The sequence below is a fragment of the Dromaius novaehollandiae genome, chromosome 24 (assembly GCF_036370855.1).
Source record: "Dromaius novaehollandiae isolate bDroNov1 chromosome 24, bDroNov1.hap1, whole genome shotgun sequence".
In the NCBI taxonomy this organism is placed as follows: domain Eukaryota; kingdom Metazoa; phylum Chordata; class Aves; order Casuariiformes; family Dromaiidae; genus Dromaius; species Dromaius novaehollandiae.
In genome coordinates, this window is record NC_088121.1 from 7,000,973 (window position 1) to 7,028,413 (window position 27,441).

At 39.8% G+C, this 27,441-nt stretch overlaps 1 protein-coding gene and 1 long non-coding RNA gene across 2 annotated transcripts in view; one reads left to right on the forward strand and one right to left on the reverse strand.

Annotated features, from left to right (window-relative positions):
• Window positions 1-3,882: 3,882 nt before the first annotated feature.
• Window positions 3,883-24,652, reverse strand: LOC135330741 (uncharacterized). The gene is made up of 2 exons (XR_010392847.1): window positions 24,459-24,652; window positions 3,883-5,493 (listed from the first exon to the last, which is right to left on the reverse strand). It is a non-coding gene; the product is annotated as an uncharacterized LOC135330741 (long non-coding RNA).
• Window positions 11,167-27,441, forward strand: part of TNFRSF8 (TNF receptor superfamily member 8) — a 28,033-nt gene continuing 11,758 nt past the window's right edge. Inside the window, exons 1-5 of the mRNA XM_026095459.2 lie at window positions 11,167-11,454; window positions 22,522-22,612; window positions 26,226-26,348; window positions 26,770-26,925; window positions 27,012-27,105. Of these exons, the coding sequence (XP_025951244.2) occupies window positions 11,368-11,454; window positions 22,522-22,612; window positions 26,226-26,348; window positions 26,770-26,925; window positions 27,012-27,105 (551 nt within the window). The 5' untranslated portion in view covers window positions 11,167-11,367. The remainder of the gene's footprint in view (window positions 11,455-22,521; window positions 22,613-26,225; window positions 26,349-26,769; window positions 26,926-27,011; window positions 27,106-27,441) is intronic.

A 27,441-nucleotide genomic window follows, 5' to 3' on the forward strand; every position in this document is an offset into this window, starting at 1 on the left:
AGAGAATTTGATTTGCATGTTAACTTAGAGAATGACCTAATGGTTCTATGTTGCTTGTGTAGTTGCATCTTTGTATCAGTGCAGAATAGGTGTGTATCATGATCTCTTTTTTGCACAGAGAATCTAACCAGTGGACATAGGCTTTCCAGTGGAGCTTAAGCAGAGTGTACATTTTGTTTTTACTTTGAATAGTGCCAATGACAACGGCTTTGTGTTGTGGCAATCCCAGATCACATTTATTCAGTTTGCAGTTCATAGCATGCGGAAATAGATTTTTTTCTGCTGACCAGCTTGGTATTCTCTTTCCATTTGCAATTGCTATTAGCAAAGATTCTGCAACTGGAGCTTGGTTAACCTTGTTGATACATGACCCAAAATTGAATGTAGACCCCTTTTTTTCTAGCTGCACCAATTCTTTCGAAGAAAGGAGATCTGAAAGTGAGTAAAACTTTATTTTTTTAAATCAGGACACCTGACCATGGACATGCATGGAGGCCTCATCTTCTAGTAAGAGGGTGGTTTGTATGTAGTCATGCTTCTGATCATAATCGCCTTTCAAGGCAGAGTCATCAAAAAGGTGCTCCAACTTCACATGTGACCTACAGCTGCTGTAAATGAGTGCACCCCTTTCATCTCTTTTCTCACAATCACTCTGCTGAGGCCAGTAAGGATATGTGCCAAGCAGTGTGGATGCTGATTGTATTCAAGATGTCAAAGTAAGTTACAAATCCTAATTAGTGTAATTTGAACAGCAATAATGCAAGGAATAACAGAAATGTCATTTCTAGAAAGCGATGTCATGCTTTCAGAGAACCAGATTTTATTTTATTTTTTAGGTCCTGAATATGGGGCCAAATCTTAACCTGAAAGGCTGGCCAAGGAAATATGAGCTTCATCCATCCGTGGAGTAATGATAAGTAACAGGCCTGCACAAGTTGCAGCTTTTGAACCATGTGCTATGAGAAGTAGTTTTAGTGTGTATACATGAATGCGTTACAGTGCAGTAACAAGGTTTTGCACAGCTGCTTTGCCCTGTAGTAAATGAGATATTTTACCCTTTCTTGAAGGAGAGTGACTGAGATATGGTAACTTGTCACCTGGGCTGTCTTGGAAGGGAATTCATTTATTTACTGGTAGAAAAGTTGTATTTCACCTAGATAAAGCAGTTTCTGCACTTGGACCATGGACTCTGTAGCACCCTGAGCTGTGATTGAGCCAGTGCTGGAATCTGCACTTCTAGGGGAGAACACAGGGTGGAGGTAGTGTGCTTGGGAAGTCGGGATTGTGGGTTAGGAAAACGGTGGGAGGTTGAGAGGCTGGGGGGTTTTTTGAAGAGGGGGCTAAGCAGAGGTGAGACTGTGGGAATGCATGGTAGGAAGCCAGAGTGGTGAGAGGTGTGTGGGAGGAGGCAGAGGGCATGAAATACTGGGAATGTGGAGAGGAGGGGTGGATTAGGAAGGTAGAAGTGTAAAACACAGGGTGAGGAGAGACTTTTGATGAGTTGGGGTTCAAAATGGTGTGGTGGGACATAGCAGCCCCAACAGTGTACCAGTAGCTCCAGGGCTACGTCCTTAGCCACAAAATAATACAAATATTACCTCCACTGTGCAGGCACAGGGCTCTCAGATAGCTTGTGTCCGTTCCTGGAGGTGGTGGTGTTGCCAGATGTAGCTTGATATTAATGTAAAAATATCCTTATTAGTTGGCCCCAGTTATTTGAGTTGTGCACTTTTAATGCAAACTGTCTGGCCGGAGGCCAAGAGTTAGGGAGATCTGTCTTCATAGGTACTGGTGAGGGAGGAGAGGAGCAACCCCGTGTGCCTGAGACAGACAATAATCCCCAAGGAAAAGGAATTCCCTCACCTTTTGGTAAGCAAGAGTCTGTAACTCATTGAACTTGGCTTTGTTTGCATTTCCATTAAATGAGAAACTGGGAGATTTACATTCTAATGTTTTTAAGATGAAATATTCTAATCTGAGCCAGCTAGGGGTCAGATGAGAGAACTCAAGTGTGCCCAGAAGGAGATGGCAGTCTATTCCCAACTGTCTCCAGCACTGGGGCATAAAGAATCCCTCAAGGAGAAGGCAGGGATCCTCCACTCTGCTGTGTGGGTGATGCGTGTGATTTCAGTGGAAGAATATGCTGAAGAATAACATACGTATTTGGCAAAATTGGAAATAGCTATGTTGCTCGTACTTCAGTGCCATGAGCGGTCTGAATAGCCAAGGTGAAGCCCAGCATTCTTGACTTTATCTGTATTTTCTTTTTTCCATTCATAGCAATGGAAACATGCTGGCTCAGTCTGTGCAGCTGTGCCTTCTGTTAATGCCGGGCTCCCATATGTGTACCCATCTGCACTGGTTCTCTTCTGGCATGAGTGATAACCGCCTGATACTTTGATGGTAAAGCTGGTAGTTTAGTTCCCTTTCTGACTGTATTGTCTGTGTATAACCCTGATTCATAAGCTGGGAAATCCAGTTTTGTTTAATTAAATGCATATGGCACAGTAAATAATCATTTGTCATTGGTTTTGACAAAGAAGCGGAGTTCAGCCTTTAAAACCTGGCTCCCTCTGTTTCTCAGCAACAGTAGGCTGCCATTAATGTTACTTTGTGTTTGCTGCCTATAAGATAGTTTCAGTGATGTTTCAGGATCAGGTGTTTCTTGCTGTCAGTACATTGCAAGAATTAATATCAAGATTCGTGAATGAATGTAGTGTTGATTTATTCATTCTGTTTAGTTGTCAGTATGTCAAGGAATGACTGTCTTCAGAACTCTTTTGAGAGGTCTTAGATGAAACGTCTGCATCTGGCATGGGCTTGTTTTTTGAACCATTTGCAAACTTTGGCTTTGGAGCTTTCAGCTCTTTGGAATTTGTGTTTTCACAGCCCAGAAGAAACATATGTTTTCAGATTGTGTCAAATCTGAAAACAAGAGAAACCCTTCCCCTTCTTTTCTGGGTTAAAACCCCAATTTCACCAGCTTCCTGGCTAATCGCAGACCAAATGGAAGGAGCTGGTTTGCATTTCACCTGGTGTATTCCATTGGTTACTGCAGAGTAAAAATATACTGCCAGGAAGAGGAGAATAAGACCCTAGATCTTCTGTGTTCAGATTCTCAAGTGTAATCAAGGAAAAAGTTTTATGCTGTTTAAAAACAGTTGTGATCCTGACGTATTGTCATTGATTTATTTCATATAAGTTATTTCATGTTTCCAAATTTTTTCTTTTGTGTCAACAAAAGAAAGCTCATCTTGCTTCTGTTAAGAGATAAATTTTATAAACCTCAGCTTTTAAATGAGGAGAACCAGAATACCAAGAAATAAACTGAGTTTCCCAAAACGTCTGTGACAGAACTGGAAACTAATGACTCCCACTCCTGTGTTTTAACCACATGAACAGTCTTCCCCAAACATTGTTATTTTCGATTTTGAATTAAAATACAGAGAATTGGAATTCTTGGTGCTTTTTCAATTTCCCTGTTTTACTTCCCAGACATACACACAGAGCACATTTAAATTGCAACAATAACATTAACAATTGCTTAGCAATTAACAAATGTAAGATATTTGCACAAGGAGTAGTTAACAAGTAGTTCCAGGGAAACTTGCGCTTATCTCCTCATTATTTCAATCTGAGTGAGATTCTCCTCCTTTCCACCAGTATAGATCCAGAGTTACTCTGTTGAATTCACTAGATTTTGTCTGGATTTGTATTTGTGCAAATTTCCTGTTAACAGAAGGAAATGAAAGGCTAAGAGCTTCAGTAATCTTCTAAAAGAGTGTGTTTATTCCTAAAGTAAAAAATAATATTGGGAGTGCGGTAAGATCATAAGTAATTTCCAGTAAATGGTAAAATAGTGTTTCATCCTGAGACAGCTGGTGTCTTTGGGAACTGTTTATTGGCTTACAGACGAACTTCAAGGGTTAAATACTTTGCTGAAGTAAATGAACCCGGCCTCTTTGTCAGTTCACACCAGCAAAATATCTGAAAATAGATCTTTGTGAAATGACAAGGCTCTGCAAAAGCCTCTTTCACCTCTGATTTTGGCCCTGTCCTATGCCTGGATCTCTGACTTGATAGTACTTCTCACAGATGTTATTTGTTTAGCATCTTCTGCAAGAGTTTATGGACTGGAAATTGTTGAGGGCACGAGTTTCTTCTCATCTGATTATGTTCACAGAAGAATAACGTCTTCCAAAAACTGAGTGAAAAATGGATCGGATGATTTAAGATTTCAGGTTTAATGAACAAGTGAATCTTGAGCGAAACATCCACACTGGAGTACGAGAACGCTATTAAAGGTGCTAAGTCAAATACTCAAAATTTAAGAAAAGCTACTGTTAAAATTTCTTTGCATAAGCCCATTCCTCCTAATGCAGTTCTTAATTATATTATCCAGTCAGTCCAAGCTTCTCTCATCAGCTGTCTTCTTCTCTAGTGAGCTGATCTTTCTTCTCCAGTCCTCCGGAGTTTCTTCCAGTCTAAGCTTTGCTATTGTTTCAGTTGATTCTGTGTTTGTCCTCTCCAAATGAATTATGTGGCACTTTCTTCAAAACTTCAGCATGAAGGTCTCCTTGAGTGCAAAGGAGAGACACTTCCCCTTCTTGGTTCCAGTTGCTGGTCACATCCTGGTGAGGGGAAATTGCTGTAGAGAAAGTCTGGTTTTGCTCCTGAAACCTCAGGTTGGAACACAGTGATGTGAAGAAGTTGCACTGCAGGCAGCTTTAGCAGCTGTGAGGGACTCGAGAATGCTTAGTGAGAATGGATTTGTTAGAGATCTAACTACTCAAAAAATCATATATATTCACTATGGAGGTTAGGCAAGCTATATTTTTTGAGGCTTTAACATGTTCAGATTTGGATAGAGTTTCATGGTTTCTCAAAAGGCACATTCCTGATACAAGAGCTGTCCCTTACTAGAGGAATGATAGAATTCAGAGGGAGGCAAATGTCTGCCTTATCAATGATCTGCTTGAACACTTCAGAATTTGACCACCTTGCAGGCAGCTGAAAAATAAGATCTTTTATGTGCTAGATAATGCCCAGTACCAGATCCATGAAGAATAACTATTTATGCAGTCAAAAATCAAATAATTTAAACCTTGAATAAGCTTATTTGACTGTAATTATGACTTTTTCAAATCAGTAATCTGAGGTAGACTTTCTACATGGAGGAAATTATTATGAAATAAACAAGGTGTGAATTTGAACCTGCTGCTTCTTATTAACTGTCTGGGAGGGCATTCTGTACATCTAGAAACTTGCTAGCTTGAAGGCAAGTATGTACTTACTTCCTGCCTTTTACCAGTCTTTTCATATAATTGATGGCTTCATAGAAGCCTTCCTGCACTTTGTGGCTAGGGAGGGAAAGCGGTGAGCTTTATAAATTCCAGACGAGACTTTGATGTGAAGTAAGACCCAGCCGAAGTCAAAGCTGGTGCTCGTGGGTTAATTTCTATCGGTGTCATGGCTGGGGTTGCGGAGAAGAGCCTGAAACAAATAATGCTGTTGTGGGTCATTTAAGTTAACATTATGATTATTCCAACAAACAAGAGCAGCAGAAAATACTTCTGCAGTAAATTAAACCAGTGCTAGAGAAATGTGAAGGGAAGAGAGAGCATGAAGGACTTCTTGCCTCAGCCTTCATGTGATATCAAAATCTGGCTGATCTTTATAACCCACAGCTTTCTTCACAGTTCTAATTATCAAGTGGCTATCTGTTTGGATTTCTGAGGATACACCCTTGAGCTTCTCCATTTCTAGCAAGGTATGGGAGGAAGGACATAAAACAAATGACATTTAAATAATAAAATCTCTGTCAAGGGTTTTCTCTGTGGAGAATGACAACATGTAAATCTGCCATTCTATTCCAGAAGCTGTAGTCAGAATTACTGAAAGTACAGACATGATGTGATCTTTCTTCTAAGGTCATTTCTCTCTCAGCCAGCCTGTGGGCATAGTAATTCTGTGATATGGTTTTGGTTTCTTTCATGGAAGCCGAGTTTTTCCTGATAGCACACAGTTCTCTGTCAGCTTTTCTCATTTTTCAGTCTGACTCAAAATGCACTTTGGTTTTGAAGTTACTGTGCACCAGAAAAAAAACCCTTTCACAAAGATTCTTTTTTCATAATATTAGTTATTTCTATATTAAGGTAGTATTATTAGTTGGGAGGACAAATATAGGGTAAGAAGACTTTGTTACCCACACCAATTTTATGTAAATGACCTTTGTAAAAGAAATGTAGTTGAGAATAAAGCCCTGTTATCATTATTGTTCAGATGGTCAGTCTGACACATATTTTAACTATTTAAATTATTGTTTCGATCAAAGCTCTGAATGACTCAACCCAATCAAAAAGCGAATAAAATGGCAGACATATCATGTCTGGTTTTGCATATAAACTCTGACTCCAAATCTCTGGTAGCAGAAGTGAAGAGTTACACTTGTAGAAACTTTAGCCTTTTAAGTATAGCAATTACAAAAAGTGACTTTCCTACTTCTGGATGGCAAAAATATAGCACTAACATATTGTACTATTTAAACTCAGGAGACATTCAGGTGGAAGTAACTAGAAAGAAAACTAGGGAACATGAATGGAATCTGTGGACTTTGTGTATAAGAGTTTATAGACCTCGGTTGAAGCAAGACTTATTGCAATAAGAGTAAAATCAGGTGTGAAGACTCTTTTCCCCAAAGAAAATAGATCCTCTGCTTTCTGCAGAACTGTTCCAACAACTATGTTAAGGCTTAGAGTCATCAAGAACGATTAACGCTGGCAGCATTTCTGAGCTTTCTGCAATCAGGAATTGGCTGTTTCACATAGGTACTTTTTGAGGTTATATTTTGTAACAAAAAAGTAACCTTAGTGTTCCTCTATAACAAAGACCGGGATGCATCTCCTTCCGTTGGTTGTTCATTAATTGCCAAGAAATTCTCTGTGCTCAGCAAGAGCACAGCTGATTGAGGCAAAAGTCCCCAGTTGCAAACAAGCAAGAACTAGTCTGTTGTTCTTCTATTTTAGGTTGCTAGTTTGCGTGTTTGTGAAACTTTATAGGAAGCAAGGAAGTTTATTTCTTTTTCTATTACTTTTACTAGAGAACAAAACTCTCTGAAAATGTCCATCAGCCAGAAACTACAGCAACTGAAATGACTTGGGATTTCCCCTACATATTGGGATTTTATTATGGCCTGAGCCAATTACAATGAGATTTTTCTTACTGGGAACTCCTGTTTTAAGTCGTAGCTACCTTTCAACAAGTATACAGCAAGAGCTCCATACCATCTTCTTTGCTGATCACAGTGGACAAATACGTGAAGGTAAATTGCTAAATCAATATAGCTCTGCAGATCATGTTATCAAGAGTGCCTGTAAGGTATTTAATGTATAGCATGGTGACTTGATCAATGGGACATATTTAAATGGACAGATAAATATTTAATGCTAAGAATAAGGGAAATGTATGTGCCACAAAATTAATATCAAAATCAGAGTGGCATAGAGTGATGGAACCTAGCAAATCTGAGGCCCACTTGACCTAAATGAGACTTTTTTTAACATGTTCAAACAAGTTCAAATAATTTGACGGCTACAACCAGTTCAAAATCCAGTTGCTTGCTTACTAAGTAGTGTTTCTCAAAGAGATCACAATGCACCAGTGTTGCCCTCCCCTCTGTCCTTTTTGGGCTGCTGAATGATTTCCAGAGAAGTTTAGTATGTCAGCTTCACTTATAATACCTCAACTGATTGGAATCCTGAATGCTTTCCCTGTATGTTGACACCAGTGTTACTTTCCAAGATCCTCAGGAGGAAAGCTCTCCAATGGCTAAAATAGGTAAATACAGCAAGGGGGAGGTATCAAGAAATTTTTTCTTAGTGACTAGTTGCTTTCCTTCCTTTAAACCTGGGATTCTTTGTTTTATATTACAGTAAATGCCTTCATTTTTCTTTTTTTCTAATGTGTTAAGAATTCCACCCTTTACTTGTATTTCCTATAGCAGATATTCCAATGAGCAGTCCCTTTGGTACTACTGAGACTTCTAGTGAATTTTTAGGGTCTGATTTTGTTTCATCTAGGTAAGTAGCAAGACTTCAATAATTTACATTGGTGTATCATGATAGCCTAAATAGCAGCATGGATGGACACTGAAATATATATTTTAGACAAAGTTATTTTGATAGGTGTTCTTTCAGTTCAGTGGTCTCATATATCTGTTTGACAGTGATTAGAGATGATGCTTCTCTCAATGGTCTTCTAGCCAATACAGCTAGATGTACATTAACTGGGCATACAAACACAAGGAACTATATTAAAAGTACAATATAAGGCTAAAATTAGCCACTTCAAAATTAGAAAATGTCTCAAGTACTTTTGCTTGGCCATGTGTGTAACAATGCTATTTCCACGCTATTCTATTACTTTCTCCACTAGACTCCCACAGTATGCAGCACAATGAATGGACAATACTGAAGTAATTTCTTGCGCATGTGTTAAACTCTTTTCCTCACAGCTTAGCTGGTTCTCTGCATTCTTTTGCTCCAGGTGTCCAGCGACTCAGAGAATCACTGATTTACAGGGCTTTCTCTAATCCCCTCCGCTTCATCTCTCCCTAGTACACACAGATGGTCAACATAGATCAGACACCTGGTGTAAAAATTAGCTAAGCATGAGCTAAGCTAAGCTTTTAGATAAAATAGAAAATGGCACGCAACCTTATCTTTGAGCATTGCTACCTTTAACACCTAAAACAAAAGGAGATTCAGATGTTAATGTTAGATGCATGTCATCAAATAAGCATTATAAATAATAATAGCATGCTCCTAAAAACTCTCTCCTTTTTTTGTTTTTTGTTATCCTTTTGTTTTCTTCCCTGATGGAAGAACATAGAAATGGGGGGCTGGTTTGTTTGTTTCTATTTTTCTGTTTTCTTTTATTATTTTTTTCATGTTAACATGAAGGATTCTTTTCTAGGAAATCTAAGCAGTATTTTGAAAATGATAGCATGGGTTTGTTTGAAAGTAGAGCTGCTTCTTCCCGATCCTGATATGGTTGCTTTTGGAAAGCCTCTTTCATTGTATTTGAATGAAATCAAAACAAATGAAGTCTGAAATTAATGCATTTAGTTAAAATGCATACAGGTTGGAACATTCTTATTAAACACAAGCTCTTCACTGCTGTTGGTTTTACTATAGACTTGTAATAGCATCATGTGATATAATAGCTTTTCCGAAAAGCCCGCAGTAACAATGAGTGCTTTCCGCTTTCCACTTCCCATCCTTTCATGCTATCTAGTTCAATCAAGAAATGAATTTAAGAACAAGGAGTCCTAAGAGGCATGGCAGCTGGGAAGCCTGGTTTCATTTTGGATATGTGGGATGGATTCTCTCTTGTCTAAGGAATGCTGAGCTCCCACTGCAGCCTTTCCCTCAATGAAGGCGTTACTAGAATCTTTCCTCTTTATCCTAGTCATCTATTTCCATGAAACTTTATAACACTTAATGACTTTGCATCTTCAGCCAAATTTGGTTTAAGTTATCTGATAAGTTAAAAAATTAGAAACATAAGTTGTTAAAAAGGAGCTGATGCATGAATATACAAAAATTTTTCAGTGTGCTCATTTTAGTCATCTTTCTTTTGTAAAACAGGCCAAAAACCGTCTGTGTCATTGGTCCTGGGAAAGTCTTCTACTTGTGCTTTTTTATACTCATATTCTTTATTGCTGAGGAATTCTTGTTATCAGATATAATGGCCTCAGTAGAGGTTAAATCAGGTCTGTGATAGAGTCTTTCCAGGCTGTAAGTTATGTTGGTTCTTGTCCTTTTGCCATTGACAGAAACTGATAAGGGGGGAAAAAAGAAAAAGGAAAAAAAAAAAAAAAGACAGACAGAGCTCACCAATTCCCCTGACTTCTGTGCTGTTTAAAACAGCGCTCCATAAATGAGGTAAATTGCCTAATGGCATGTTACAGCACCAGGTTAAGACATTTTCCAGATGATTTTTTTAATTAAATAGGAAAAACAAGAATGTAATATTTGGACACTCAGATGCTTAGCTGTCTCTCTACCTCAAAAGCGTATCTGCCACAATCAGCTTTTATAGCTAAGAGAATTTAGAAGTCAAGAAATAAGCTGATAGAGTGATGGAAGGAGGTTGAATTTAAAAGTATATGTCAAGTACACAGTATGGAAAGTATGCCTTTTTTTATAAGATGGGATTCTAGGAAAAAAAAGTAAAGGCAGGGGGTTAAAAAGAAAGTTAGAAGATATTGACATCATCCCAGGATCCCTGTGAATCACTGTCCCAGAAACCTTTAATCTTTTGGTACTTTGTCGTAGTATCAGTGAGGTAGCTGTGGGCCTTTAATAAAAGGATGAATTATCCTACTTTCAATCTTTTCTAATTTATTTTCTTCTTTTTGCTGATAAGGGTGAAAGGAGGGAAAAAAGCATGGGTGTGAGAACAAATTCTCATTATTTTCCTGAGCACCTCAGAGTGGTTTTCAAGGCAATCTGTCCTTTTTGAAGTGGCAAGCTTTTGCTTTTGTCAAAACTTTTAGGGCAGAGAAGAAAGCTGGGTGACACTAAAGCAACTGAAATCTTTCCAGGCATCAGAGCTACCAAATGTTATCCAGCATAAGAAATCAAAGCAAGCGAAACAACAGGTGACAATCCGAGGGACGATTGTCAGCAGCAGGAATTGATTTCAAATGGGGTTGAAAGGAAAAAGAAGGATTCTCGAGAGGACTCTCTGTGGTATGTCAGTGTTTAAATGACAACATGTAAAGCCTAAACCTTGGCAGAGTTACCCCATGTGGTTGTGAGATTTCACACACTCATTCAAACAGGAGTAAAATGACTGTATTAAAAAAATGAGTGTGTTTCTTACTGGGAACTCTCTTGAGGCTTGGTTGCAGCTCTCAGAGCGGGGCGAATGGACAGGGCAGGGCTTGGAGTCATGCCTGACCAAGGCTTTGGGGAGGTGAAGTGCTTTCTGAGGGCAGCCTATATGACTCAGGGGCCCGCGTTTCTCTATAGCCAGCCGCATTCCTCAGGTGACAATCTCAATGCACGCAGCCAACTTGCAGAAACCCGCCAGCTCTGGGACTAGTGATTGACGCGGTTGGTTTTGTTTTGTTTTTCTTTTTTGGGCAGCCCCCCCCTTCCTTCCAAATTGTTTTCTCAGCCTGATTGAGTCTCAAAGCCTGCCGCCTCCGCTTCTTGAACGGCTGGAGCAGCTCTGGGCCAGCAAGCAGAGCCACACGACACCAAGTGAGGCTGGGCCAGACCCCAGGCGTGCCATCCAGGTCCCGTCCAAGAGGAGCAGCCTGGCTCCCTGACCTGCAGTCCTGGGAGGTGGTGAGAGTTAATGCTGCTGTCACAGATGGCTGCCTGCAGCCTGGCACCGGGGCTGTGGCTCCTGCTGCTTCTTCAGGACATCCAGGCAGCCCCGCAGGTAAGGCATGGCAGCTCTGGGAGCCAGCAGCCCCACAGCATGCCCATGTAACCGGTGGGGGGGGGGGGGGGCTGGGGCGGTTTGGAGGCACCCTGGGCTGCAGGGTGATTCTGCCCACCAGCTGGGTGTGCAGGGCAGTGGGCGTCCGCAGGAGCTCCATGCGGGCAGGCTTAGTGCAACACAGCGTGATAAAGGTGTAAAGGAGAGTTGTCTTCACACAGAGCAGCAGAGAGAGTTTGTCCTCACTGGGAACTCGGCAGGCAGGAGCCACTGTCTGCATCTTTTTGTTGGGATTGATGGTGTTACTGCACCTCCAGGCACATCACAGCTAGGGAATAAGGAGAGATTTGTTGCGGGGGGGGGGGGGGGGGGGGGGGGGGGGAGAGGGAGGGAGATTGTTCTCATTTGTTTTGGGTGAGTGGCTTTTATTTTTGCCCGGGGGGCCAGGTGCTATCTGACTGGCATGTTCCTTGCAGAGCTTGGCTCAGAGGGCTTCCGCTCTCTCTGCTGGTGTGAGTCTGGTTTGGCAAAGTGAAAGGTGTAAAGGCAAACAAAACAATAAAATACCTTCTTCTTTACAACTTCCCACCCTTTTGACATTGACTTCCTCATGAATGGGCCAGGATTTCTGCAGCGAATTCACTTAAAGTAGACATAGCCCCCTACTCAGCAGATACTGTAGATGCAAGCTATCTCCCTGCTCAGATCGTGTCAGTTCTTGAGGGCTTGTTCCCCCCCCTCCCCATGGGTCATGTGGCAGCGAGCCCTCAGTGCCTGGCATAAATGCAGGTAATTCCTCTGGCTGACACTTACGCACACATGTAAAAAAAAGATCAAAGTCACAGAAGCTCTTTGCATAGGTAAAGTTAAGTAGGTATCCAATTGCACATTGGATTGGTTCCTGAAATTGGCCATTTTTCCTGGCAGTGGAAATACTAGCATGTGCCACCTTGAGATACCTGTCTGTATGTTGTAAGTGAATAATTTTGCATGTCACTTGGGCTGCCAGGAGAACTTAACCTAGAGACTGACTCTAATTCAATTAGATTTTTGAAAATAACCATGTCCTGCATTGTCTTCACAGACATTTGAAAAAGATCCTCCTGGCTTTTTGGTAAGAGTAGGAGTTTTCCCTGGTGTCTTTAGCTGTAAATTCCCCTCCCACATTGCAAGTTTGCTCTGCTTTGCCCTGATTATCAGCCCTGCCACACTCTCCTTCCTGAAGTACAGCAATTCCTCTATTCTATAGGACTGGAGTCTGCAGTCCTTACTCGCTTGAGGGAGTCACTCAGATAAGCATGCCTGGTCTATTGTATGCAAACTGCTTTGAGGGAAAGGCATTAGAAAAAAAGATGGTATTTTTGCTATTTGTCATCCCTTTGGTGTTTTGTTCACAAAATGAAAGGGACAGAGAGAAAATTTGGTTTTCTAATCCTTGTCAACATTCAGACTCACTGCAAAATCATCAGTTACCTAGAATACATACTTAGATCTTGCTGGATTAAGCAATTGGCTTTTCATTGCGTTTCAGTATTGTGTCTGTCACAGCAGCCTTTGCTTTTGCTGCTACTGGAAAACAAGTGATACTGTTTAATGTGGACAAATAACAGCCTACTGGTTATATTTTAAACTATATACCTCCTCGCTTCAGTCTGCAGTTTGGAGTTTGCTTTAATATTCAGTTACCTCTCACTTATTAATAATGTCTCTGCTATCAAGCAGATGAAAATTAAACACTTAAGGTCTTAGACTATCGGCCTCTGTCTTTAATAGTGTCAGAGTTTTGCTAGGAGCTTGAAAGGGAGTCAACTGTTCTGCTACAGCATTAGTCAGTTCTAGAGCAGCCAGTGCTGGTAGAAGACTTTTTTTTTTTTTTTTTTTACCGTAATATGCTTTCTTCCTGACTTACAGCTCATCTGTAGCAAGCTAGTTTCTTACTCTGCCTCACCATCACTTTTTCTCTATGAGATCAGAAGCCCATAAATGAATGAGTCAAACCTTGTCCTGACTGAATTGCAGAGTAGCTCACTGAATTCAACACCATCTTTGCAATGGCCATTATTTAAATTGGGATAGCAAATGTATTTGTAGATAAAAGGATAGTGAGAAGAGCTACAAAGAGCCTATTTTCTAAAACAAATTCTCAAAAACAAACACTGAGAAGTCCAAATGTCCTGTATCAAATACATGTTTGCCTTATTTACTTGGGTCTTGGTCTCCAATGCTTTACAAAAGAAAAAAGAAAAAAAGGTGGTCTGTCAGGTCACTGAAAGTGCTAGCCCAAGGGATCCCTGGCCATCCTGTCACAGAGCAGTCCCAGCATGACATGAATTGTGATCTTTTCTTTCTGAGCATGTAATCCAGCTCCTGCTGAATCAAAAACCTTTCATTGACTGCATGGAGAAAAAGATTAGTGAAATTCAGTCTCCAGTTTAACAGTACACTAAATCCAGTTTAAGAAGTCCTTGTAGTAGATCAAAAACCAAGGCAAAGTACCGAGTTGTTATAAACTGATGTCTTTTTTAAATTTGTTGCAAGAATGCAGACAGATTAACTTTGTAGTGGCAGACTTTCAGCTACATCAGGGATTGTTTGCTTCCTGTTAGTTTAAATACTTATCTGTTCTCCCACAGCTGGCATAAAGCAGCATCAACTCTACGTTGTGTCCCTAAGTCCAGTCAAGATCAAATAAATTCTGATATAGTATGTAGATCCAGAAATAATGCCTGCAAGGTTTCACATTACAGCTGTGCCAGTCAACAGAGAACTGTCACACAAAGGGGAGGCCCTGTTCGTGGCCACACAGAGACACCAGGTCTCTTACACGAAATTAAGTGATTGTGCAGCCACAGGATGAGTTGTTTCAGTGCAATAACCCACTGAAAATGCAACTTCACAAATTCAGAAAGCAGAAGTTTTGGTCAGATCAGCTCCTAGAACTGATTCATTCTCTTGGATGCACAGTTGTTCTATCCTAATCAAAGAGTTAAAGGGGAAAGGAACATGTGGGTACAAGTTGAAGGGGGGAAGTAAGACTGTACTCTGTGAAGGCAACAAGTCACTGGATTAGCACAGTTGTAATAGACCCGTATTTCCACATTATTAGTTCACTCTTAGCAAAGACTTATCCATTCAGAGCTTCCTCCGATTTAGAGTGAAGGACAAAGACCTGTTCTCCACCACAGCTGGATTCCTCACACCCACTCCCTGATACTGCTGTGATCTTCCTTCATTGTTAAAATCCTGTTAAAATATATTTTAATTAACAGAGCTGTCAGTACTCGTGGAGTAGTCTGCTTTTTTGTCGCTGGTTGTGTTTACTGCTAGGCCACAGGTATAGGCTAGACAGGGGATAAGGATCTGAAAGGTTGAAGCTGCATAGTTAAATATTTTTCTTTCAAGAATCAGTCAGTATTATATGTCATTGAGATGAAGTTGGGGTTTCTTCATTGAGATTGGATGGTCTTCTGGAGAGAGGACAGGGAAAGGTACAATATACGGCTTCTGCCTCCTTCAGGGAACACTAGCAGATGGTACAGAAACTGCCTTAAGAAATGAAATTGTGTTAGGCTTTTGCATTTTCCTGACCAAAGATGCTGGGTTCTGTTTCTGTTTTGAGATTCAGATTAGAGAGTAGGTAAGGAAGAAAGGACAGTCAAGAGATGAAGGAAGAATACTTTGAATATTAATTAAAACAAGATTTTGAGTTTACTGCATTTCATTCTGTTCCTTGTAGAGATAAGGAGAGTAACCTGAGTTTGTTTTGTAAAGCTTATTGGAAATTTCCTTGATGAAGCAAAACCAGATGCTAGTTACTGATGAGTATGAATTATACCACACTCCTCATTGTTTCTAGACATTCAAGGAAGAAGAGGAGGGCATTGGGCAGAAGTGAAAGTTCTCACACGCAAATCCTTCCCTGCAAAATAAGCAGTAAGGGGCAAAAATGATGAAGTGAATCCTCTCTCACTGGCTAATTGACAATTTCTGTAAGTTTACTGGAGATGGGAAAGTGACCAACACTATAAGTAGACAATTTCTTACCACTTTCTATTATGTGGGTCTCTACACACAGACTATACACCATGGAATCAAGACAGTAAAACCCTCCAACACTCACAGCTGATGCCTCTTTTCAAGAAGGTGGTAGCATTGAGGTTTTGCAATGATCAGCTGATTTTTTTTCTGTCTTCTTTTCTCTTTTCCTTCCTTTCATTTCAAGAGTTATTTATGAGCAATTAGGACCAGCTAAGTCACCTTAACCTTCAGCTTCTGCCTAACAAAGAGTCTTAATTTAAATTAATTGGTTTTGTTCTGGAAAAATTAGTTATATTAGTGATAGTCATACAATCCTGAGTCATCGTAATTAAGTTCTTTTTTTTTTTTTTTTCCCCCTGAGGCTGGTTTAAATTTCCACTGTCTTCCTAGAACATTAAAAAAAAAAAAAAAAAAAAAAAGAAAAGAAAAAAAAAAAGGATTCCTTTGGCCTAAGCTCATACTAACAGATGAGGTAATGGTTCAGTGCAGAAGACTCACTATTTTGTAGTTTAATCTTACGTATCTTATTCAATATTTTATAGGAAGCATGCCTGGTTTGATCTGAGTACTCACAACCAGAAATATATTAGAAATGTCTTAATGCTGAGATTTTGTTGACAATGAGTGCAAAAGGAACACAGGGCTTTTTTTTTTTAATTCTGGTAGCTTTCCTTTCTTATTGTCATCTTCTTGATCCCTCATATGATAAAGCACCACTTTTTACATGAATTTTTCCCTTTTCTTCTCATTGCCCTCATGATTTCTTCCCCTCATTTAGGTGATATCTATTCTGATTAAGGCTTTGCTGACAAGAGGGATGTTTTCTTTAAAAACTTCCACTGTTGGCTACCACTAGTTCAGTCACAAGCTTGGAAACCCAGTACGTACCAGGCTGCCACCATTGCAGCCACTGGTAACATAGCTCGAAACAGGTCTATTCATAATATATATCTATGCTGGGGAGATCAATACTGCTACTGTTGGTCAGAATTTTTCTCAAAATTTCCCTCATCTAAACAGAATCAATCTGTGCTGTCACCAGAATCCTGTGCAGCCACAGTGTAACAAGACAACTATTTTTTCCCCTGCCTGTTTTGATTAGAAACAGCACGTAATGTCCCCCCAGCAAACTGCTTATCCAGGTTTTGGAATGGAAAGACACTTTTAAGTTTCACTGGAAGAGCTCAAGAGAACATAAGCTCTAAGTTTTGCTGTAGCAGACTGACCTATAGCAGTTGTCCCCCCTTAGTAATTGAGCTGCTAGTGTTGGCAGGATAGAAAGTGTTTTCAACATTATTGATGAAAGTTTGGGCAAGATTTGGTAAAAGCAAGCAAATCTAAAGTTGGGGAGCCTGTGGGACTGGAGACAGACTTTATGCCATTATGGAACCTGTCTGGGCTTCCCTGGTGCTACCACCACAAAAATATCTGTAGTCACAGATAGACCTTGGATCCAGTGTAGCAAGGACTTTAAAATAATGCATCTAAGGCTTAGCAATGATAGAGCCAAAAATGGAACTGCCAATCTTGAATGTTAGAGCTGCAGGACCTTTTCCTGCCCTCAGCCTTGTAACGGTCCTGTTGCTGTATGTACAGGAGTGAGCCAGGAGATCCAAGCTCAGTGCTGGACTAGTCAGACAGTAGGAGCTCACCCAAATCATTCTGATATTTACCAGTTGAGGATTAGAGATCTTCTTTGTGTTCCAAGCTCAGTCTGTAGTAGGTTACCACTGCATAAAAATGGCAAGTTGCCATTAAAAGTAGACATGTCCTTTCAGTAACCTTAATTTCTAAGAGGTTCTTCAAATACATTGCTCTTATAATTCTGGAGAAATCTGATGGGTTTTTTTGGCTAAGCCACTGAAATATTTTTGGCTTTTTAACAATCTTAGTTAATCTGCCTTACAAATATTTCATAACTCAGCATTCAGTCTGCATTCTCTCCAGGAAGACAGAGACAAATATGTATTAAGTATTTTGTGGTTCCTCCAAATTTGGATGGATTTGATGGCTGATTTCTATATTTCTGCAATTAAAAGAAGAAGTCAATAGCTGAGGAACAAAAAAAGAAAAATCACATCAATCATATCACTTGGAGTTGTCCTACATACAGTAATCTAAAATCATGGTCAAATCAAGAAAATGCATAAGATATCTTTCTGATATCTTTCCCATATCTTGACACAGAGCACTGAGTCAGGAAGGGAGAGGGGTTGGTAAACCTGAAATCTATAGCCTCAGTGCTTCTTGGTGAGCTATTTTCTCACAGGCAGTTTAGTCTCTCTCTGTTCCTGACTTTGTCATTGGCCTGTTCATTTCCTTGTGCTTTTGTTCCTTTGTTTGTATAATTAGGATAATGGTAAAGAAAGATAGCATCAGAGCATGTATGGAGTAGTAACAAGATGATGAGTTTAGCTGCCTCTATAATATTGTCTCCTGCTGCTTTCCAACCATGAAAATTTCTCATGAGAAAATAGCTGTAAATTTTCGCTATCATGGAAATCTTGAAGTCATTTATGAGACGGACATCTAGGGTCAAGAATTTTCCTGAAAAAAGTTTTAGTTTCAGCTCTGACAAAACAAAAATTAGTGGTATTTGCTGAAAGCACTTCCTTTCTGTAAAAATTGTATTAATGTTTAAACACAAGACTTCTCTGGAAAAAAAATTACCAATGCCAGTAAAAAGATTACCTAGCAGCTGTACTTTTACAGTTCAGTGTAAGCTTTATGGACAGTAGCTTGAGAGGGATTGCTAAGAAATATACTCTGCCCTGTGATAAGCTGTTTTAAATCCAGCTGATAATGATAGGTGTCTAGCTCTCTGTTCTTCCTTTGGAGTAAAAGATAAGTATGCTTTCATTAACTCACCTGTGTGTGAAAAGCAACATGCCCAGGTTTTAACAGTTACAAATGGACATCAAGAAAGGTTTGCTCTTTCTTTCCAGTACATGTAGAGATACTTCAGCAAGTTTCTCTGCCATATTGCAAGTTACACAAAACACAGGGTATTGAATGTCAAAACTAACTGAGAGTTTGAATACATAGGGAGATTGTTTGTAGAGAAATATATTGGTTTGATTTTTAAGAGTCTTAGTCATCATTTCAAACTGGCTGAGTGGTATAGCTCAGCTGCTTTACTCATTTTCTGTTTTCATCTCCATACCACACTTTTGAGGTAGAAAGGAATTGTTTTCAGCAATCTCTTCCTAATTGGAAATACTAAGCTCAGGGGGAAAAAAAAGACAAGCCAACATTATACTGCAAACTTGCACCCTAACTGGAGATGAGGTGTAGGAGGTAGTATTTTACATGTGGGTAGAGTAGTTGCAGGTGGTGAAGCTGAGGTAATTCACACCTTCAGCTGCTGAGTGTGTAAATTACCTCAGTTCAGGCCTACTGCTACCCACTAATAATGCATATGTTTGTTCCCTCTTTACCTCATATCTTTGTCCGGTTATCATTTGTTTTAGTTCATTTATTACTCTAATATTCATTACACATAGACAGAAAAAAAGAAACAATTAGATTATCCTTGTATGCCTCTTACCTCTTTACCTTCTCCCCAAAAGTAGCCTGATCAGACTTCTGCAGAAAGTTAGTTGGCACCATCATTTTTTGAAAGACTTGCAATCTTTTGAGACCTTGGCTCTTCAGCCTTGCCCTTTCTGCAAGATACGTTCTTTGCCTTTCGGCACCTATTTGCTTCAGTGCCACACAAACTTGAGGGAGGTTTGGGGGTTCTTACTACAAGCTTTTTTTGTTGTTGTTGTTGTTGTTAGCTTGGATGCATGAAATCTTCAGATTGAGCTCATGAAAAGCCTATATATATGTTAGAGAAGCAGAGCCCGTATAATTTTTAATAACATTTGCCTTCCCCCAATGACAGTTTTGCTTATGTAATTTGTTTTGAGCTTTGAAGGCTGAAGCACTAGAGGTGTGGGGATTTGTTTATACTAAAGTCCTTAACATAAAGTATACTATCTACAAAGGGCCAACCTTTCTGCTTAGTTTAAGAGCAGAGCTTTGCATCATTGCACAGCCCATATACAGGTCACAGTAAGAACCAAATAGCTTTAGGGTTTGCGGGGGTGAGGGGAAGACAAGAATGGGGAGCTGATGACTGATGCAGAGCATGAAATGTACATTGCTTATCACTGAAAGGAACCACAGTAGGTTTTGTACTCATGAAACATGCCAGCTGAACAGATGGCAAACTCTCAAAGATATTTTGTGGGTAGCTATGAATTAGTAGTAGTGGGGTCTTCAGAAGGCTGTTTCTCAGCCATAGAAACTGTGTCAATGATTTGTTAAAATGACTTTTTATTTTTGCAGCAGAGCATCTTGGACTTGGCTCAGTGAACAGTAAAGGGTGCTGCAGTGCTGTGCTCTTAACTGGGTTCTTGGGAGCTGCATTTACTGTGAGGCTGCAGATTTCATGTAGTATATAGATGGCCATAGTATCTAGCTGCCCTCTTGTGGAAAAAAAAAATTATGCTGCGTACTCTCTTTCACATGTGTATTTTCATAATTTATGCAGTATTTATGCATAACTTTTGCAGTAATTTATCACACCACTAGCATCAAGGCAAATTCATAATCAGGATTTGCATCATTGAAACTAGGGGCAGAATCTGGTACTAAACTGATGATTTTGAAATTTTAAACAAAATCAGTTTTTAAAAAGCAGCCCCTTCCTCGCACTTGTAGACAGGCACTATTCCTTTATTTAAACCTGAGAAGAGGCAATTAAATAAGATGTAAGCTTATATTTTGCATAAATTATTCAAAGATTTTGTTCCTATCCTGATTTAAAATTCAGCATCATTTGCAGCCAGAGTTGGTTGCGCGGGAGAACCAGGAAGAAAGGATCTGATTTTTGTAGCAATTTCCTGGAGATCTTACAGAGAAACTAATCCAGGATGACTTAGATATAGCCAGGCTGCTGTCATTTCTTAAATTTTCTTTATAAAACTCAGCAATCCACTCTGTATCACTGAAGTGACTCCTGAATGACCTTTTGTCTGAGCATGACTGATCTCATTTTGTCATTTCCTTTTATTTAATTTAGCCTTAGAGTGGCTGGCTAACCAGGGTGCTCCTCCACACAGATGCGAGGAGATTCCACTTTCTTTTCCTACAGTGTAAGGCTGTCTCTTCAGAAGACAAAAATACAGGGTACACATTTGTAAACTTGATTTGAGTCAGTTTGAGGGAGACATCTGCTATTTCCTCTATACATAAACTAGAAAAAATGCTTTGTAGGGAGGCTATGTGGCCTAGTGGTTAGTGCAGAAATGTGTCAGGCAGGATTTCTTAGTTCTATTACTGGAGCTGGATGAATTTTAATGGTTTCAGTATGTTTCTATTTCTAGTCCTTTTGTTAATTTCTGCATTGACTGAAAGCTCCTGTTTTCTGATGTAACCTTGGACAAGTTATTTAACTTCTGCTTTTTGTGCTCCCACCATGAAAAGAACAGTATATTAAATAGCAGAATATGGTTGTGAGATTAGTTGGCTATTAAGTTTCTGCACTGCATAGGTAGTAGGAAATCATAGGTTTTATTTCTAACAGCAATGGGAAATTCACCTACAGAAACCATGATGTAGGTTTGCTGAAATCTTTGTTAACTGTTCTAGCATTATCACGTGGGAAAATCTCTGGGTAATCTGCTAGTTCAGTCTCTCTACAAAAAGTTGCCAGTTATATCTTCTAGCAAATACAGAAAATGAAATTCAGATAACGACATTTTTAGGGGGTTATTAGGGGAGATGCCAAATTCAAAAATCTGATTTCCTCGTCAGAAAACTTGTAGCACTGTAATTTCCCAGTGTGTATAGTGGCTTCTGCCATTCGGAAGTGCAGTCTGATTATCTGCTTCTTGATACAATTCGTAGCTGAGTCTTTTTCCTAATCTAATATTAGAACCATTTTCTTTGGGTTTTTTTTTTTTTTTTGTCTAAACAAGTATCAGTGATGATGTCAAATCAAAGGTTGTTCCTGAAAACCTTTACTCACAAAATAAATGGGTTGGTTTATTTGAATAAGGGCTTCACTGCGTGAATAAGAATTTGTGGCATTCCTTTCAAGGCAAAAACTACTTGTAGGATTTGTCCCCAAATTATAAGTAGAACATTTATTGTTTTACAGTAAACACGTGTTTAGGTTGTTAAATTCAAGAATTATGATCACATAAATAACTGAACAAACAGACTTGTGTGCTACATTGATAAATGGTGTACAAGGCAGCTAGACGCGGTAATGTGAACAAATGGAGAACTGTGAAAGCATGGATTTCACAGAATGGATGTGTAGAATTAATATAGAACTAGCTATTAATTTAAATGATTATTTTTATGGACTTTAATCTGGCTAAATTTAGACAGTGTTTACTATGACACCATTTCTTATTCTGGTGTACAAAGAGCTCGAAATCTATTATAGATGTTTAGGGATTCTGTACTTTCTTTTCTACAAAATACCTATCTCTAATTAAGATGCAATGATTTTAGGACTGTGATTATTAGATTTTTTTGATTTTGTAACTGCTATAAAGTTTCTAATGTAGGTGCGAACTGATCTAACAAATAGGCAGGCATTTCTTGGTGATCTTGATTGGCCCTGCAGCTAGGTTCCAAAGGGTGTCTGGAGCTTTGGGTTGAAACCACTTTTTGTAGGGCAATGCCACTTTCCTTTTATTGTATGAAGCAAGGATTTGGCTTCTGACTGCTGAAATGCTTGATGGACAGGTTGGACTACAGTATTCCAATCCTATGTTTAAATCACATTCAGAGAAAAGAGCCTCCTGAGTGAATACTGAATCATTGCTAAATGTATTGAAAATTGCAGTCTTTGCTTAAGTTTATGTACAGTAATAATCTAGTTGCTTTTGGGATACGTGGACTTTCAAAAAGCTGTAGACTTTCCATTACCATTTGCAGCCATCATCACTAACAACAGGATACTGGGTTCTGCCCTCATACAGCAGTAAATATTTTCTAATTGTCTCTTTGGTCTGCTTAAATTTCTAGACATCGTTAACTCCATCTCATTCCTGTGACACACTTCAGAACTGGTTCTATGACAAAACGTCACGAAGCTGCTGTTACCAGTGTCCCCCAGGTCAGTATGTTTATAATGCAGTCAAATTAACATGGGGCTTTCTGGTAGAGATACCAGGAGTCATATATATATATATATATATATATATATGCAGATTTGCATTTTGGCCGTGAAGAAAAGTGCAGTTTCATGAATGACTCTCTGATATGGATCCAGATATGAATTTGATTTTCCAGTTCCCTGTTCCTTGTTCAGTCTGTACACAGAGAAGCTATAAAATGCAAACAACTTGCTAGAGTTTTGTATGTATTTTTTATTGGTAGACTTGACACTCAGAAGTAGCTAGAAGTAGACAGGTCTAACAATTCATTTCAACTTGTCTCAGAGCATGAAATAGACCAGTGAAATTATGAGGCTAAATTTACTTCTGATCAGCACACAAAAAGTATAGAAAGATGATGTGGAAAATCTGCCATTATGCTCATAGTCAAAACAGTTCAGAAAGTGTGTTGCATGAGAAAGGGAGCAACCCCTTTTCAAGGGACAGAATAAACTTCATCGGAAGCTAGCCATGACTCAAAGGCACATGAGGTCAAAAGCAGGAAATACCTTGGTGAGACAGGAGTCCTGGAAATGTCTGAAACTCCCCCTATTGGCCAAAAAGCCCCTCAGTGGGTGGGGCATTTTATGATACTTCACCATCACCCATTTCTTGTTCTAGAAATGTTTCCTTTTCTTTTTCTTTTTGAAAGGAAAATTTTGACATTTATTTATGCTCTAATAATAAAGAAAGGTTTAGTGCTTGGTTTGCTAGCATTTGTATGAAGTTACATCAGGGTCCCCGCTGGGACATCCTGCACTATTTCTGAGCACTCCAGTAGAATCGTTCAAAAGACATATGAGTGAACAAGACCAAGGGATGGAGAAGCTGGTCCATAAAAGAAAAAAAGGTGTGGGGGGTGCTGATTTTGAACTAATCTAAAGAAAAGAGGCTCTGTTCTCCTTCAAAGCCATACTTTGCAAAAATTCCCGCAATGACAAATGTCGTAGCAGGATCTCTAGCAGATATCTGATCCCCATCTAGTTGTAATGAGCTCAATCTCTTGAATGTTTCACCTCTACATTTTCCTGAAACTTACTTTGTTGCCATGTCTTCATGTGTCAGTCCTGGACATCACATCCTCCAGAGTTTCCTTCACAACAGGGGCTCATAAGAATCTTTTTCTTTCTGATCTTCCACTGCTTCAAGCAGAAACCTGTTCATACCTGCTACTCACTCAACTGCTCACTATAGAGGAAAAAGAAGTTCTTCTAAAGTGCCCTTTAATCAGAGCGGAGCATCTCAAACTCTTGATGCAGCCTGGCTTTACTCTTCTTGGTGTTCTAGCCCACATAGGTACAGCTTTCATTCTGAGCACAGTGACCCACATGCAGGCCACATCCTCTGTTTCAAAGTTAATTTCAAGCTCAATTTCAAGATAAACTTCAAAGCAAACCTAAAAAGATCATTCTAATCAATTTATACAGTTGCCACTTCTCTTTTCAAGTATTTATTCTTCTCCAGGTAAAAGGAGACCTCATACATGGGACACTGGGAGAGCATTATTTTGTTGTCATCACAGAACAAAACATTTCCCTCCTCTCAAGGGGAGGAACAGAGATTTTCATGGAGAATAATGGCATGTGGTAGAACAGCTCATGTTATGCAGAAGCTGACTATTCCACTTCACTTCTGTTTGTTTTTTTTTTTTCTTTTTACTTTATTTTCGCATTTAAATTAGATATCCAGCTCCACAGGACAGTGCTGCTATCAACACTCAAATAATTTCCCACTCACAGTTAACATCAATTTCCCAAGAGTGAATGAATGCGCATACTCAAAAAAGAAAAACACTTATCTACTTACTTTTGGTGCATTTTTTCTGTACAGGTTATTGCAGCTGGTTTTCTTACTGCTCAGGCTTTTATCTGTATGCTGACCTATCAATGCACTGAGTGGAGGACAGCTCCAAAAGACACTGTTAGGCAGGCTTCAAAGCTAATGTACCTGGAGCACACATCCTTCAAGAAAGGGGGGCTCGTGTGTGCAGGAAATCTTAACTGAAGCTGTAGCTTCTGGGAGACTGGGAGGAGGGAAATGACACACATGCAAGTACACGTGTGCAGTTCAATTGCTGAGATTCAGACCATTCCAGCAATCAACCCTCACCTTGAAAAGAATAATTTCAGACAAGTGGTTTTCAGGAGGTGGAAGTGACATGTTTCAGGCTTGTCTGGTGGTATTTAGTGGGCTAAATATAGCATAGCTGTTTCTACCTGCACTCCCACATCGTGTTTACCAAAATGCTTAGTAGGCAGATTGTTTTTCTACCATGTCTCCCCTCCCTGTTGTTAACCCTTTCTGACTGGGTGATGCAGGCTGTATGATAAAACTTGATTTTATTTCTCTCCTGTTTGCCGTCTATGACACATTCAACTCTTTGCCTATCTTTATGTTGCTGCTTTAGCTTTTCCTTTTGCCTCTGCAACTGCCACTGTTCCCTACCCTCTGATAGTTATTGCCACCTTCCAGCAAGGTCACAAGGTCACAGCTGACTGCTGCATCTTCTAATTTCCTTGGCATTATGGCCAGTGGTAGAATACCTAATCTGTTGCTTCAGGACCTGAGATGTTAAGGATGCTTCTGTCCCAGCCTTCCCCATACTCCCAGCAGGTTATTGTACCAGGCTTGCCAGCTGGACACTTTTGAAAGCTTGTCACTGGAGAATAATTACTGTCATTCTAGAGTCATAGAAAAAGTTAGGCTGGAAAAGATCTGTAAAGATCAATCCAGCCTACTGCTCAACCTCATCTGTGCTACATATACACTGAAGATATGAGAGATTCAGGGCAGTGTGTGTTCAAACTGTGAGCAATGAGTCCAGTAGAGGTGTCCGCAGAGAAATTGTATAGCATATACACCCAGCATCAGAAAGATATGTGCATGTAGTATGATTTGTACATGGACAAGGAGTGCTTTCCTCAGATGTTCAAAGGAAAACAACTGTAAAATTCAACCATCTCACTCATGACTGTCAAGACAACTGTAAAATTATCTGAACTGCTTGGACACCAACCTACCACAAACTTTCTAGGGGGATATAGGGCACACTAAGAATTACAGTTTTGTCCCCTTCTGTTTTATAACACAAGGATGGGAGTTTGGGATTGTCCCTGTATGAGTCCATGTGCGCCTAGGAGATTCTGGAAGCTTTTGAAAGGAGAAGTGATGCCTTAGGTAACAAAATATCAGGGCATAGTTGCTACAGACAGGAAAAAGACATCAAAACCAATTGCCTGACGACTTAATAATGGCAGGACAATATTATCCTCACTGCAGATTTGTCAGTCTTTTCCAACTCTCAGCAAATGACTTCTCATGTGCCTATTCTGTAACAGTCCATAGTAATGACTGTGATGTTACCATGCATAGTGTTACTGTAGCAGGACAACTATGATCCCTTGAATGGGAAAGGCAAGAACATGTTAGAGAAACCAAGTGACAGGTACCAAGAGAAGACTGTGGTAGCAGTAGCATGTGAAACAGGTAAATGAGTATGCATTAACACTTTAGGATGGTTGTCTCCTGTACTTCAGAACAGGTATCCTCCATATTTTGTTTTTCTTCCTCCAGGCTATGTTAAAAAGAAAGCGTGTCCCACAGACCCGCATCACTGCATGAGGTGTGGACCTGAACAATATCTAAATGAGGCATCCCAGAAGCCACAATGTGATGCTTGCGTATCATGCACAAAAGGTAGTTGCTTTGCTTTCCCTCATATGTACCTCACACAGTGATATATTCTCTATATATTTTATTTACATTTTACTTATATATGTAGAATTTTCAGTAGAAGATCTATCCATCCTTGGCTTCTGTTTTAGAGAGCAGAATGTTACCTTGAATGTAATTGGTGTCACTTCCTGTGACCGCCTGAAAATTCTCTCATCTAAACGCCATCCAAGTTTAATTTCTACTTTCTGTCTTCTAATATAAGACGTTTGTCTGCAGGCTTTGTCTGCAGGCTTCAGCAATTATTCATGACTTAAGCTGCCATGGCAAAGAATGCCAGCCATCTGCTCGGAGTCTTTGAAGTGATGTTCTTCAGCTTTGGGCCCCACTTCGCCTCTCCCTTGCAGGGTGATCCCTTCTTACCCTCACAGTTTCTTCCCTACAGAATCTGACCTTGTGGAAAAAGCCCCCTGCTCCTTCAATTCTAGCCGTGTGTGTGAGTGCCGACCAGGCCTGTTCTGTCAGATCCCTGTTCTGAACACCTGCGTACGATGCCAGCAGCACACTATTTGCAAGCCTGGTTTTGGAGTCAAAGTCAAAGGTAGAAATTCCTCCATATTTTGATCTTGGCCCTAGGCCTGGACCTGGTGCGTATCAATTGGTCCTCACTTGCTTATTTTTCTTCAGGCACCTCAACAACTGATGTTTCTTGTGAAAAGTGCCCTCCTGGGACCTTTTCTGATCAGAACTCCAGCACCGACATCTGCAAGCCCCACACTGAGTAAGACCATATTTTTTTAAAGTGATTAATTAATTAAAGCTAATAAAGGACCTGAAAGGAGACTTAAAGCTAATAAAGCTGAAGGGAGACCTGTCAGCTCTTCTGGTGCAGAGTTTAGAAGGCCTCTCTTTATACCTGTTGCACAGCTTTGTGTTGGAGGGAAGTAAGAATCCCTCTTGCCTTATTTTTAGTTTGCTGAGTACAGTGGGATTATACACACATGTGAGCATTGGGTTTGCATCCAGCTCAAGAAACAGTGCCATAGGGGTGAGAAGAGGGTTAATGACCTTGTCACTGAGCGCAAATAAATCCACTTGGCACAAGTGACTGAAGGGA